General features: G+C 40.0%; 1 protein-coding gene across 1 annotated transcript; it reads left to right on the top strand.

Annotated features, from left to right (window-relative positions):
• The first annotated feature begins 2068 nt into the window (after positions 1–2068).
• Positions 2069–3188, top strand: LOC139732550 (uncharacterized). Its single transcript, XM_071643404.1, has 2 exons — positions 2069–2418; positions 2887–3188. Exons 1-2 carry the CDS (start codon positions 2069–2071, stop codon positions 3086–3088), a joined length of 552 nt encoding a protein of 183 aa, XP_071499505.1. The 3' UTR covers positions 3089–3188.
• Positions 3189–16029: the final 12841 nt, after the last annotated feature.

The raw sequence follows: 16029 nt of genomic DNA, 5'->3' as shown, positions 1-16029 counted from the left end.
ACTTGCTGTTGAAGTCATGCAAGATGGTGCATTATAAAAACACACACAAAAAAGCTCGGAGATTGAAACAGAAAATACACACAATAACATTCAATCCGTTAGGTTACGCTTTATTTCTTTCTCTCTTTTTAGGTGTTGTTTTTGTTTGTTTTTGTCATTGCAGTGACGAGCATTTTTTTTTTCCTGAAAACAAACAAACAAAGCCGCAAGTTATTTGTCATGTCGGAAATTACGTTTAGCAGGTTTTGAATCTTTATTGCAAAGTCATCCTGTATCTACGAACTTGTGGATACGATATCATATCCTCTTACTGTATGTGAAAACTATAATGTATTCAGTCTATTCATTCGTTACGAGGGAGCCTCTTTTGTGCGTGCGTATGCTTCCTGTTATGATGGTTGTACTATGTTGGTATTATGATTATTGTACAAATCGCTTATGCTGTTTTGCAGTTAGTTTGTATTATTTGGATATTGAAGCAAACAAATGAAATGAAATGAAATGAAAGCTATCAATCGAGCCTTTTTATAAACTCTCCTTCTTCTCATTAGGCCCACATCTTCGCAGACGACTCTTGCGGGAGATTGGATTACTTTGTTACTCTTGTCTATTATTACTACGTCACGAGACCGACATCCACGAATCATACAGCCCACGAGTCATACAGTTAACAAGTCATACAGCCCATGAGTTATACAGCTCACGAGTCATATAGCCCATTAGTTCGACATTAAGCTAACAAGGCCCACGAGACCGACACAATGTAAGCCCCGTGATGTATCTGTCGAACTCGTGGGCTGTTTTTACCTAGTGTCGAACTCATAGGCTTTCTTTGCATAGTGTCGAACTCATGGGCTGTATGACTCGTAAGCTGTATGCCTCATGGACCTGTTTTCATCAATGTCGAACTCGTGGGCTGTATGACTCGTGGATGTCGGTCCAGTGGGATGACCCCGCTATATCACCCACCCCCATACCTCCGACCGCTTGATAAAAGTGCACATTATGTTCTCTGCTTTCTTTTCATCTAACAAGTGACTTCTTTAATAACCTTAGCATGGGCTTCATTTTTTTTTAGTTACAATTTTCTTACTAGCATTACTACAATTACCACCTCTGTTGCTGATACTGCAACCGCTATAATCCCCACTCAATACTGATTTCATTATATACAGGCCCTACTATAACACTAGCCTCCGTCATATTACAGTATTCTGCAGCAACCACTTGTGCTATTGATACGACTTCTTCCATGTCTACTATTTTTTTTAAAAATGTTTTATACGGACACTACTACTATTTCTACTACTATAGGGCCTACTTAGATAATACTACAGCTACTACTACTCCTACATGTCCTACGACGACGACAACTTCTACTACTGTTCACGAGTGTTGCCACTACATTACTACTACGCCTACACTACGTGACTACTACTGCTTACACTACTACTACTACTACTACTAGCATTGCTATAACTACAACCACTCCTATACCCATAAATATGTGCCCATATATATATATATATATATATATATATATATATATGAAGAGTTTGTTCGCAAAAACCGATAAGTCCATTTTTGAAGATTTTGAAGTATTGTCTCTGTCATATAGTACAGAATAATACCTTGAAAATGATATATTGGTCACTCCATATAAAGGTACACTTTTGAAGTTATGATCAAAAGAAGCAAAAATTTTCTTATTATTCTCTTTATTTTTCTTGACCTTTAATCGCGAATATCTCCATTTAGCAAATATGGACTTATCGGTTTTTGCGAACAAACTCTTCATATATATACCAATATTATTCTCCTACTCGCCTGATATCATGAAACGATTTACACAACCAACACGCCCTGCGTCTGGACGGTCTCTCGTGATTCTTCAACTTCCCTCAAAAATGTGTTTCCTTTTCTTTTCCCCGCCTTCCCCTTCCTAACAATCTTCTCGTTGATATATCATTATCCAGGTGCAATGATAGGAAATGTGCGATTTCAGTCGGGATCAGGCCTTCCATCACACACTGAATCGTTCTACGTCGTTCGGCGAAGATCAACAAAGATGAATGGCGACGCAGTACCTCGGGGTAACGGCCACCGAAGCGGCAGTCCGACGTGTCTCGCCGGGTTCGGCATCGGACTCTTCGTCGTTGGTGGCGTGCTCACGGCCGTTGCCGCCACCAACAGCAACTTTCAAATGTATTTGTACACCATGGGCATCGCGCTCCTCATCAGCGGTTTCGTCATGTTTGCGGTCGGCGTCACGCAGCTATCGGCTGCTGGGAGAAGAATGAGGACCGAAGGTAGACAAGGCCCCTCAGCAATAGAGGCTGGCGTCTCAACGGCGACTGGTCCCGTTGGTCCTGGGGCAACTTTCATCGCAAACCAGTCCCGACTGGACATGCCCCCAAGGTAGGGAAATGAAAATGCGGATGAAAGACAGTTGATATTTTTCGAGTCATTGTAGCATACATATTCACACAATTTTCTGAACATGAAATCAGAAAATATAAACATGTGATTTCTTTACACATTCTTTTCCCAAGATACTACATTAATAATGTTTTCACATGACAACCAAGCACTTTAGAGATTTCCTGATGAATTATGTATCAAGGAGGGATCAATTACAATCTTGATTTTTCAGTTCCCACCTCGTGATACAAGTACAACATACCAGTATCTATCTCTCACTGTGATTGGCTATAAGTTTGCGCGTGCATGAGACACGACTTCTTTCCCCTATCAACAAATCACATCCATTGATCCGCGGTCTCTATCGTATATTGCAATGCCTTGCGTCACGTCGATATGTTTGCGCATACAAACGTGTAATGCAGTTTCTTTTTCTTTCTCCTTCTAATTGCATTCCCATGGCAGTTATCGCTCCTCCCGCCTTTTCATAGCGATCAAAGATGACGACGAGGAGGAGGCGGAGGAAGGGGAAGCGCAGCGATCTCCGCCCCCGTCGTACGGCGACATCTGCGACGGAACGAACGCCGTGGAGTTCTCCGAAGACGAGAACAGACGTGCGTTAGATGAGATCTCATCACGCCAAACTCCTTCTGCAGCAAATGCTTAGAGGACTATCTGGATCTGGGTCTGGATCTGGATCTGGATTGAATACCGCTGAAAAAAAAAACTCTGGAGAGAGCATCACTCTGTCTCCACACTGTGATACAATGTGTTAATCGCAACGGAAGTGACGCTGGAGCACATCTTTAAATGTATCAATATTTTTAATCTGTTTTATCTTTACATGGCAGTGCGTTCCAGTCTTTTGCTATTTTTTGAGAGAAAGAGTTGGCGAGTAAAACTGAGCAGGCCCTAGTTGTCAGGATGACATGTTGTGGTTAGCATGCCTCTTGGTGCTTGGGCTGGGTTAATGTGGTCCTCCAGATAGAGGTCGACATCGCCGCCGTGTTCAATCGTGTGAAATGTTGCCCTTTTGACGATCTCCGTGATCGTGGAGAAAGAACTCTTGGATCAGTACCACGTCCACGTCAAGCACTTACACAATGATTTACATTAATTTCCTTGTGGACTACAGTGCACTCCCGCCGTATAACGAACACGGTTACAACGAAATTCCGGTTGCAACGAAGTAAAAATTCAGGCCGCGACATTACCCGCTCTTTGATTTTTATTGTTTATTTGTTCGGTTATCACGAAATTTCGATATAACGAAAGAAAACTGCCGGTCCCCCAGGATTTCGTTAATACGAAAGTTCACTATACTACATTTTGTATAATTGAACTATAAGTTGCCATTCGGTGTGTATCAGGGCGTTATCTTTCTCTCTTTTTTCGTATCCATTACTCCTGTCAGATTGATATCATCTTGTAGTTGCGATATAGCTTCAAGCATTTTTCCTCTTCTTTCAAGTTTATGTGCTATGTCTAACTGACATCGTTTCTTTTCACCATACTTCGATTCAGTCACAAAATTTCTTCCCTAATCATAATTTTTATATTTGGAAAGTGGACATACTCAATCCCTCGAGGCAAATTCAAGGGTTTGAAAAGCCGAAATGGAATAGATTCGAAACCAAAGCCCAAGGGGAAACAGATGGTTCTCAATCCCAACGATATAATACGATAAGGTGAAGGTGGTGAAGAGAAATAATGACCAACTTGACACATGCTGGCGTCACACTGTACCGAGATTGAGCAAAGATTGACACACGATAAAGTAAATGCTCAATTCGGCTTCGATCTTATAAACATCTGGTCCTTCGTGAGGGCAACTTAAGCCATGGGATGACCGCCGATGGAGCTTGTCAGGCTCCAGTGACCAGCAACCTCGTGAGCGGTGACAAAATCTTCGTGTCTCCATCGGGTTTCACTCGTGTGTCCTTCGGATAAACTTCTTCGGGAAGATTCACATCTTCGTGCAGTCATCGTGTGTGGTTCAGGTGCCATCGTGTGACCTAGATAATCTGTGGGCATCATACTTGCTTCGGTTATTGATTGGCCTTTTTTTTCCAATTTCGGGGCCAACTGCGCACGAAATTGAAAAATTCAATATTTGAATGGCCAGCTTGTGTCAATTTCGGGACAGTATGACGTCACCCTTTGCCAGCGGAAAGTATCATGTCGATAGAAAGATAAAAACGAAATACAATAATAAAATATGTCCGCTCTAAGTAGATAAACTAGCCGTGGACCACTCTGCCTCCACCTTGCTATGAAACGACTGGTTCGTTTTCAGTAACTTGGTAACAAATCACATGTCATCCGCAGTACGCACAAACCTGTAAACTCTTGTAGACTCTATTGTGGTCCGGGGGAAAAAAAGTGCGGCACGTCTGCAAAAGGTTGCACGATTGAAGTAGTACGTACATTGTATTACATTGTAAAAGAAATACAATATAATCTTATATATACGTGTGTGTGTGATGGCAACTTTCCAATTGAGGCCTTTGTATATTCGTGCTGTCATGTCTTACATCACTGGTATGTGTGTGATGTGTGTGTGTGTGTGGGTGTGTGTGGTGTGTGTGGGTGTGTGTTGTATGTGTGCACGAGAGAGAGAAATGGAAGTAGAAGTAGTACTAGTAGTAATAGTAATGGCAGTAGTAGTAGTAGAGGTAGTAGTAGTAGTAGAAGTAGTAGTAGTAGTAGTAGTAGTACTAGTAGTAGAAGAAGTAGTAGTAGTAGTAGTAGTAGTAGTCAGGCGCGCCGGAAGCAGTTTTGGATTGGGGGGGGGGGGGGCAAACATTGGAGGGGGCTCAAGATTAGACCATGCATATATTACACAATATACACACACACACACACACACACACACACGCACACACATCTATTATATAATATATATATATATATATATATATATATATATATATATATCAGCTATATATGTAAAGTGGCGTACGGTGGGTCGAAACATGGGGGGAACCATAAAGTAATTTTGACGGTCTGTATGCTTGTGCGTGTGTGCAGTGAGCAACAATGGGACTACAATACATTACGGAATGTGATACATTCAACCACGCAGTCACTGAGGAACATTGTAAGTTTTCCTTACATGGATTATGGAATGACGGTGAGAAACGATCGACAAATCATATACTGTCAGCAACATAAGGTGAATGGCATAACAAGGAAAAGTAGAAATTACGCGGTGCGTAAAATATGTCCCCGCCGGAAGTAGCATTTAGTATCAAAATGTACTATATAGGTCAAAAGATCAAGGTCAAAGGTCAAAGAAGTCAAAGGTCAACATTCTGTGTAGAAGTTTTGAAGCCCTCACCTAGTGCCATCACATAAAGCAAACGGAATCGAAATCGGGTTAGAAATGGCGAAGGAGTAGCATTTTGTAGCCAATGTACAATATAGGTAAAAAATCAAGGTCAAAGGTCAAAGAAGTCAAAGGTCAAAATTCTGTGTAAAAGTTTTGAAGCCCTCACCTAGTGCCATCACATAAAGCAAACGGAATCGAAATCGGGTTAGAAATGGCGAAGGAGTAGCATTTTGTAGCAAAATGTACAATACAGGTCAAAAAATCAAGGTCAAAGGTCAAAGAAGTCAAAGGTCAAAATTCTGTGTAGAAGTGTTGAAGCCCTCACCTAGTGCCATCACATAAAGCAAACGGAATCGAAATCGGGTTAGAAATGGCGAAGGAGTAGCATTTTGTAGCAAAATGTACTATATAGGTCAAAAAATCAAGGTCAAAGGTGAAAGAAGTCAAAGGTCAAAATTCTGTGTAGAAGTTTTGAAGCCCTCACCTAGTGCCATCACATAAAGCAAACGGAATCGAAATCGGGTTAGAAATGGCGAAGGAGTAGCATTTTGTAGCAAAATGTACAATATAGGTCAAAGGTCACGACTGAAATTCTGTGTAGAAGTTTCAAAGCTCCCATGTAGTGCTATCATATAAAGCAAACAGAATCAAAATTGGCTCATAAATGACAGAGAAGTAGCAAATTGAAGATTTTGATCACACACGGACGCACACACGGACGCACACACGGACGCACGGACGCACGGACGGACACACGGACACACACACGTACGGAGCCCGTTTCATAGTCCCCTGCTCGAACTCGTTCGGCGGGGACAATAAAATGCGAGCGAGCGAAGCGAGCGAGCTTGAAAATTTTGATATTCTACAGTTTCAAAACTGGAGTTTTAATTGTAGCTATATATTTCGCTTTGGAAATAAATAGGGGCGCATCGGACGCAACTGCTGGCAATTATTGCCAGCAACATTAGGAGAATGGCATAAAGATTCAATGTGAGCGAGCGAAGCGAGCAAGCTTGAAAATTTTGACATTCTACAGTCCCAAAACTGGGGTTTGTAGCTATATCTTTCACTTTGGAAATTAATGGGGCGGTGCATCGGGCGCAACTGCTGGCAATTACTGGCAGCAACATTAGGAGAATGGCATGAGGATTCAATGCGAGCGAGCAAAGCGAGCGAGCTTGAAAATTTTGACATGTTACAGTCCAAAAACTCCCGTTTGTAACTATATCTTTCGCTTTGGAAATTAAGGGGGGGGGGCATCGGGCGCAACTGCTGGCAATTACTGGCAGCAACGTTAGGAGAGTGGCATAACGATTCAATGCCAGCGAGCTTGAAAATTTTGACATGTTACAGTCCAAAAACTCCCGTTTGTAGCTATATCTTTCGCTTTGGAAATTAAGGGGGGGGCATCGGGCGCAACTGCTGGCAATTACTGGCAGCAACGTTAGGAGAGTGGCATAACGATTCAATGCGAGGGAGCGAAGCGAGCGAGCTTGAAAATTTTGACATGTGACAGTCCCAAAACTCCCGTTTGTAACTATATACCTTTCGCTTTGGAAATTAAGGGGGGGGGGGCATCGGGCGCAACTGCTGGCAATTACTGGCAGCAACATTAGAAGAGTGGCATAACGATTCAATGCGAGCGAGCGAAGCGAGCGAGCTTGAAAATTTTGACATTTTACAGTCCCAAAAACTCCCGTTTGTAGCTATATTTTTCTTTCGCTTTGGAAATTAAGGGGTGGGGGCATCGGGCGCAACTACTGGCAATTACTGTCAGCAACATTAGGAGAATGGCATAACGATTCAATGCGAGCGAGCGAAGCGAGCGAGCTTGAAAATTTTGACATTCTAGAGTCCAACAACTGCCTTCGTAGCTATGTTTTTCGCTTTAGAAATTAAGGGGGAGGCGCACCGGCTCAACTGCTGGATGCGAGCGAGCGAAGCGAGCGAGCTTGAAAATTTTGACATTTTACAGTCCAAAAGCTGCCGTTTGTAGCCATATCTTTTCTCTTTTGTTCATATATATACATATTTATTTTATTTTCTTTGTTTATTCATTTATTTTCATTTTTTTTTTTTTTGGGGGGGGGGGCTTTTTTTTGGGGGGGGGGGGGGGGGCAAAAATGCGTTTTGCCCCCCCCCCCCCACTTTTTGGATTGGTGGGGGGGGGGGTGGCCGCCCCCCTACCCCCCCCCCCCTCTTCCGGCGCCTAGTAGTAGTAGAAGTAGTAGTAGTAGTAGTAGTACTAGTAGTAGAAGAAGAAGAAGAAGTAGTAGTAGTAGTAGTAGTAGAAGTAGAGGTAATAGTTGTGTAGTTATAAAAGAAGTAATAGTTTTTATTGTATTAGTAGTACTGTATAGTTGTAATAGTAATAGAAGAAATGTAGTACAATGTAGTTGTTGCTGTTTGATACACACACACGAGGCAGATGCCCTCACACTCATGAACACACAGACAGACAGACACACACACACACACAGAGATACATAATCATATATGTATACAAAAACTGGTATACATATATATCCACATAAACCAATAAGCCTATCCACAAACACACATAATGTACATATTCACTTCCTATCTCATTCCTCATAGCAAGAGTTGTTACAGCAGATTGAAGGACAAGTTCACCTTCATATATACATATGGATTGAGAAAATGCAGCAATATTAGTAGAACACATTAGTGAAAATTCAAAAGAAAATCGGACAATTATGAATCTTTAAAGTTTCTGCACAATCACTGCTGGATGAAAAGACTACTACAGTGTATGATGTCACATGCGTAGAACGATACACGACAAATAAAAAGAGAATTCCACAAAATTTCATTTTTTGAAAAAAAGTACACATTCCTTTGACTCGTTACTGATGTATGTTAGGGGCAATATTATTCCCTCTGCCTTCTGAAAGAGGCAAGTCACGTTCTCTTGTGAGATAAGTGAAAATACAGTCAAACTCGGATACCTCGACGTCGGATAAGCCGAATATCACTTACCTCGGGGGCAAAATAAAAGTCCCGATTGTTCCTATGGAGTTTCCGTGTATTAAAATTCGCGTAGCTCGAAAAAGATAACTCGAAGTTCGGTTACCTCGAAGGGAAATCTAATGTCCCGATCTTAATTAACTTATTGTGTTTCCCAGCATGTTGCTCGAATCGAAATTGTAAACATCACTCAGCATCTCCGATTACTAGTAAGCGCGCGTGGACAGCGAAGACATGTCACAAATGTTTTCACACTCGATTGTAAATATTCTGAGACCAGAACAATCGCGCGCCCAAGGAGAAATACTCGATACACAGCTGACAAGGAAAATCCCCAACACCTACCAACACACGTACATGGTATGCACATAGCACCCGTGCCAATGGAGTGCTTTACGATAGAACTACGCGCTGCCCCATCATTTGCTTTTCTTTAACCACTGTGTTTTGATTTTTGATCAAGACTGTCATACCGTGCGCGTAGATTTCTCAACCGTCGGGGCGCACCTGCTTACGTTGACAGTTATATCTTTGCCATTAATCACGCTCCACTGTCAAAACATCAATCTCCCTCGTAGTGCCTTTTTTAAAACTATTTTTTTTTTTGGCCTTCCACGAAGTTTACTTCCCCGAGAACGCAAGCACTGAAACTTTTTTTTTTTCCATCAATGCGATTATGAAAATCTGGAAGTATAGGCCGATCACAATATAGAATAGAATACACAGGGCTCCGCACTAAGTTTTATCGGGCCACCAATATCATTGATTTTTATTTTCTGGTGGTCGAAAGTAAAATCTGGTGACAAAAAAAAATCAGGAAAAACATTAGAAAAACTAAATCGGTCCTACTAAACATAGACAAATTAATGTTAAGCATTATTGAAGTGATACAGATGTCCATGTCTAAAACAAATGAATAGAAAATTCAAACATCTTACTCTGTGTTTAAAGATTTGACAAATAGGCGTAGATATTGTTATAAAAGTTGATGCCCATATATTGAGGAGGTCAAAACTAACGTTTGAAATGAGAAAATGGGAGCATTTGCTGACATTTGTTAGCATCCGACATTTGTTTTAGCATTGTAAAAAGCCGAAAGTTACCGTTATTCACTTTTAAATGTAAAAGCAAACAACCGACATTCATTTTAGAATCTTACGGAGCTGAATACTATCCTAATCCATTTCCAAACGTGAAAGAAAACATCCGCTATTTGTTTTAGCATCTAACTGAGCGGATTAATACCATTAATCATTTCCAAATGTTAAAAGCAACAATCTGTTATTTATTTTTGCATCATACGGAGCAGAATATTACCGTTATTCATTTCAAACATCCGACATTTATTTCATTATCGAACGGAGCCGAATGTGACTGCTGTCCACTTCCGAAAGTGAAATGAATCATCTGACAATTATTTTATCATCGCACGGAGCCGAATGTTACTGTTTTTTTTTTTTTCATTTTTGAACGTCAAGGCAGACATCAGACATTTTGGACCATGAAACGTATAGCTGAATGTTACTGATATTTATTTTGAAATGTACCGTAGCAAATATCCATTTTTTTTTTTTATCATCGTATGGGGCAGAATGTTACTGCTGTTCACTTCCAAACGTGCCAAACGTACAAGCAATCATTCGACATGTATTTTAGCATCTTCCGGAGCTGAATGCTATTGACATTTACTTTCGAACGTAAAAGCACACATCCGGCATTTATTTTATCAGCGTACGGAGTTGAATATTATTGTTATTCACTTCAGAACATCAAAGCAAACATTCGACATTTATTTTAGCATCTTCCGGAGCTAAATGTTATTGCAATTTACTTTCGAACATAAAAGCAAACATCCAGCATTTATGTCATCATTGTCAGGAGTTGAATATTATTGTTACTCTTTTCCGAAGGTCAAAGCAAACATCAAACATTGATTTTACCATTAAACGCAGCTGAATGTTACTGTTATTCATTTCGAAATTTAAAAGCAAACATCAGACAGTTATGTTAGCATCATATGGACATGATGGAGCAGAATATTACTGCTATTTTCTTCCGAACGTAAAAAGGATCATCTGACATCTATTTTAGCATCTTCCGGAGCCGAATGCTATTGCTATTTACTTTCGAAAGTATAAAGAAACATCCGACATTTATTTAACCATCGTACGGAGTTGAATGTTATTGTTTTTCATTTCCGAACGTCATAGCAAAAATTCGACATTTATTTCAGCGTCTTCCGGAGACGAATGTTATCCTTATTCATTTCCGAACGCAAAATCAAATATCTAACATTAGTTTTAGCACCATACGGAGCTGAGTCTTATCGTTATTCATTTCCAAAAGTATGAGCAAACATCCGACATTTATTTTAGTATCATACCGAGTCGAATATTACCGTCATTCATTTCCAGAATTAAACGCAAAACTCTGACATTTATTTTAGCATCTTCCGTAGCCGATTGTTACCGCTGTTCATTTTCAAAAGTAAAGGCAAACATCCGACTTTTTTTTTTTTTTTTTTGGTGGCGCGATCGGGCCACCAAAATCTTTATTTCTGAAATTTTGATTGCATTTCCGATTTTCACTCAATTCATTAATATAAAAGTTGATTCAATTCAAATTGACAAGCATGCAAACAATCAGTAGGCACTATAACAGACACCATGTTGAACATCGATAAATGTCGAACATCGATAAACATCGGATAAGTCGAAGAAAATTCGACGTACGCGTACCTCGAAATTCGCGTACGTCGAACCATTTTCTTCAGTCCCGACGAATTCGAGGTATCCGAGTTTGACTGTATGTTAATCTTTATTTATATTTTCTTTAAACTGTTCTACACATGTGACATCACAAACTGAAGTAGTCTTCTCATCCAGCAATGGCGGCATTGAAACTTCAAAAATTCATAAGTCTTGAACAGATTGTACAATTTTCCTCAAAACTTTCACTGATATGTTCTACTAGTATTGCTGCAGTCGCTCAGTGAACTTCTCCTGTAACCCTTTTGTGTACTTTGAATGCTGATTGACATGCTACACCCAAGAGCACTGTACACAATGTCCACAGTCCCGGGCACAGAAAAGGTTAAAAGCAAACAAAACTCTGATATGATTTGTTCATGAGATATTATACAAATGATGCGTGTACGTGAAAAATGCTGTTAGTTTTCGACCCATTTTATAAAACAAATGATGCACAGGATTATTTGTTTTATTAAATGGGTCGAAAACTAACAGCATTTTTCACGTACCTTTGTGGGTCAATACCAGTCAGCTACATGTAGCACTCGCTCAAGAATCAAGATGGCCGAAGATGTTCGTCCCAAACATTTACGCACGTCGCAATCGGAAATCCCGCACATATAAGTACTGTACATATAAGAGTATACGTACGCCACACATGTTATGCACAAGAAAGGCCGGCCGGCAGCCCGAACTAGAAGTTGTTTAAAGGATTGACAGCGCATATAGTAGCGCACGACGCACTTGTAACAACTGATTGAGTGCGCACTGCTAGTGTAAACATTGTGACGTCAGGCCGTCCATGTTAGTGAGAAATAAATGCACGCCACGTGACTCATTTCAGCGCTTCCAATTGGCTACATTCTTGAACCCATTTTATAAAAACACATATTACATACACAAGATAAAATGAAGAAAGGGAAAGGTGACTACAAGATTCAGTTTGTGTGTGGTACTCTTGATCTCTTTATTTCACTTCCCATGGATGATTTCTTTTCTTCATAGCAAGGCATTTTTTTTTTGTCTTCAATGCACTACATAACGAAAGCCCTACAATAATTAAAAAAAGAAAAGAAAAGAAGAAAAGCTGACAGCCTTGCACTGGCTACTGATCCATACAAAGCTACACAATATATAATACACTTTATGGTGCTCATACAAAATCAAGGAGTCATATATATAATAATAACTATATATTCTTGGAACAGATAAACATTGCAACATGTGGCATGACAACAGTTCATTGAGATTAGTAGAAGTCTGAACAACATATAATTGTTTTCTTTTGTTGCTGTTTCCTTTACATCACAAAACATTAAACTCTGCATGTGCCACAGTAATTGATATCAAGATACTTACGGAAGCATCGATTAATGACCATTTGGATTACATGTACAGTATAACCTACCATCTCACTTTGTAAGCGTATGCGAATGCAAGTGCATGGGTTTGTACAGGAGACAAGACAACGCGGACACGGGGACAAAATAAATACCGAATGTCCACATGCAATCTCACTAGACGCGGCTTGCACATCGACGGAAAAAGTACGTGCGGCAGCTGGAAGCGGGATGTGCATTTTTGTCCATTGACACTTTGATGGTCACACGGCTGGTGTGATACATCCATTCTCACAATCAATTTTTGATGTCAAAGTGATTACGCACTTTTCCCCTTTGAAATGATTTGGTCACTAAACAACATACGGCCAAAAACAAAGAAAAAAAAGAAGAATGATCATAATCAACATGATAAACTTCTAAAACAAGTAACCACGTGCCAACGTGGCCCTGCAACTTCTGTTTGAAGTCTTGATTACCATAAAGAATATCACTTTTCTACTTGTCCTGTCTGTTTAGCAGAACTGCAAAACTATTTTGAGCAAACAATTGGGGTGTCTTATGTTTTGTTGTTTGTTTGTTTGTTTTTCTTCATAAACAGATTCTTGAGGTCTGGGGTCACATGACATACAGGTCATGGTCTTGAAAATTGGCTCTCAGAAAGAAAACTGCGAATTCGAACGGGGCCTAGGTCGCTAGACCGTGCCCAGTATGAGCTGTGAGCGGTTATGTAACCGACCCGTCACAAAGCTGGCAAATCAAAAAATCTGAAGAAAAACAAAAAGATTCTATGCAAAAAAAAAATTCCTGCTAGAACTGTTGTGTGTGGATTCCAAACGCTACCACATGCTTGATGTATGAGAAGGACGGTGCCTGTTGGTGACGATTTTATCTTTCATCCGACAAAACAGAACATGCTTTGATCAAATACGCACACACACTTCCCCCACCCTTGAAAGAAAACAAAACAAAAAAGACAACAAATGAGGTTTTCTGTTTGGCACACGTATATCCATGCCAGATGTGAAGCCAGTCAGTTCCAACATGCACGCGTATCCTGGAGAGTTTTGCCTACAAGTGCGCAGCGACATGCTACTGTCCAAATCAACCTGCTGAGACATGACTGCACTTCTACACTGGTAAGTGGAATGCTGATTTGGTAATTGAATTGCTGCCTCCGTAGGGAGGCCCAAGGGGGAAACAGCTTGGGCAATGTATGCGGGTGTGTTGCAGATATCCTATCATATGGATGTACACATCCTAAAATGTGCAAAAAAATGACTGTAAAGAGCGTTTTTTCCACTAAAGATACATTACGTAAAGCCAACAGCAAAATGCAGAGCTGATACGTAATCACTTACTATGACACCCATCCCACCCCCTTTTTGCTTTCGTCAAGAACTGTGGATCATTACATTCAAAGCGTTAGAGAGAACAATTCTACGCCCGCTTTCACAGAGTACACTAAAACATTCACAAAAGCAAAACACTCATAAATATACATATTCTTGTGTCTCTACAGCAAACTTGAGTCATATATAGGTTGCAACCTGAATGAAAGTGAACGAAATTTGGGGACTTTTTTAACAGCTCCTATGTTAATACTATGAAAGTTGCATCATCTTTTGTACATAAGAAGGCAGAGGACACTCCTATATGGACTCGCATCGGCACTAACGACCAGAACATGGAATTACGGGGTTTGAAGAAAAGGAAAAATTACCGTCCAAAAGAGTCAAATGGCAAAAGATCTCATTTGCAGGGTATTTGTGGGAAGGCGTATGGAAAACAGGGAGTTAGAGATCCAAATTGAGTTGGTAGAGGCATCATGCATTGGCAAAAAAAAAAAAGACATAGTAACAGAATAGTTGATACCATGTCCCAATAAATATGTGAAAGGACATTTGGGAACTACCTTTAGTTCTATTCATGGACACCACAGTACTTTCGGACAAAAATGGGCAGATGCTCGTCAGGGTGGCACATATGTTTGTACAATATACGTTAGAAATAATAAGGGCCTGGAAAAAAAAAAAAGAGAAGAGAACTTCTACCTCAAAAAGTCATGTAATTCTATAGCATAATCACTTGGGTTACCAAGTATTTGTTAGTTGAAATTTTAAAAAAAATAAAATAAACAAACCCACCCACTGAAGTACAGACTGTGAAGATATCATAGCAGTTTTGGAAGCAAAGGTAGTCATTAGCAGAGGTTTTAACATGACAATGTTTAGTGCAAGTGATGTCTCCTTTTCTTTACCTTCTGACAACTAGCACAGCAATATAAAACAGACATTCAAACAATTGTCAGATACATCCGCTTTGCTCTCTGCCGAAAACACATCCCGACACCAATCTCACTTTTTATCCGGAGTGTAAGGAATCGCAATATGTATTTCAAATGTTGTTGTTAGCTGTGCATCTGCGGGAAAAAAAACAAAAAAGACATGAGAAACAGGTAAAAGAACCCAGACTGTTAGAAAGGCAAGTATGTAACTTACAAGATCTGCCTTAGATGGTACAAAAACACTGAAACTGACACAGAGCTTCCACTGCAAGCTGCTCATATCAGTTTTATGCAGTGAGGATATCGTAACTACAGCTCCATAGAAGTGACATTCCATTCATTCCAAGACATTTCTGTAGTTTTGTCAATCTTGCTTGTGGACCCACTTTGCTAATATTTCTCCTTACCTGACCGTTCCCATTTCCTCTGTCCAAACAAAGCTGACTATAACCACCAGCCTACATGCCAAGTACATGTCATGTGTTTGCAGTAATTTGTAGGAAAACATGTTCAAACATCTCATTAATTCTTCCCCTCTATAAAAATACATATCACACGCTTTTCTCATAATGAACACAAAAATGAGTTAGGCTACTGCCTTCAAAAGTACGCAATGATAAAGGGGATGGGGGATTATAAAGTAATGTTTCAGACCACACTTCTTCACGTTAGCCAAATTTCCAGTGCTATATTCTTAGAAACATCTTATCTCTTCAAACACACAAATTAATCCACTAGAGCTAATAATATGTCATGAAAATATATATAATAAATGAACAGAATGAGCAATAAACTTACAACAACTGATAAATTGTGATGCTCTAAATCACTTGGCGAGCATCGCATGAGCATTATTATGAGAACACACAAAAATGAACATTAATGTTACATGCCTGAGTGTGGCTGTAT

The sequence above is a fragment of the Diadema antillarum genome, unplaced genomic scaffold (genome assembly GCF_040938485.1).
Source record: "Diadema antillarum isolate AM-2024a unplaced genomic scaffold, OU_Dant_1.0 seq00000432_RagTag, whole genome shotgun sequence".
NCBI classification, from domain to species: Eukaryota; Metazoa; Echinodermata; class Echinoidea; order Diadematoida; family Diadematidae; genus Diadema; species Diadema antillarum.
This window is presented reverse-complemented; position numbering and strand designations above follow the sequence as displayed.

What these genes read in the sequence shown, in the direction of transcription:
- LOC139732550 (XM_071643404.1), top strand. Translation starts at nt 2,069, where the DNA reads ATGAATGGCGACGCAGTACCTCGGGGTAACGGCCACCGAAGCGGCAGT. An exon ending in CGACTGGACATGCCCCCAAG is followed by an intron (nt 2,419 to 2,886) that starts GTAGGGAAATGA and finishes TTCCCATGGCAG; the next exon opens with TTATCGCTCCTCCCGCCTTT.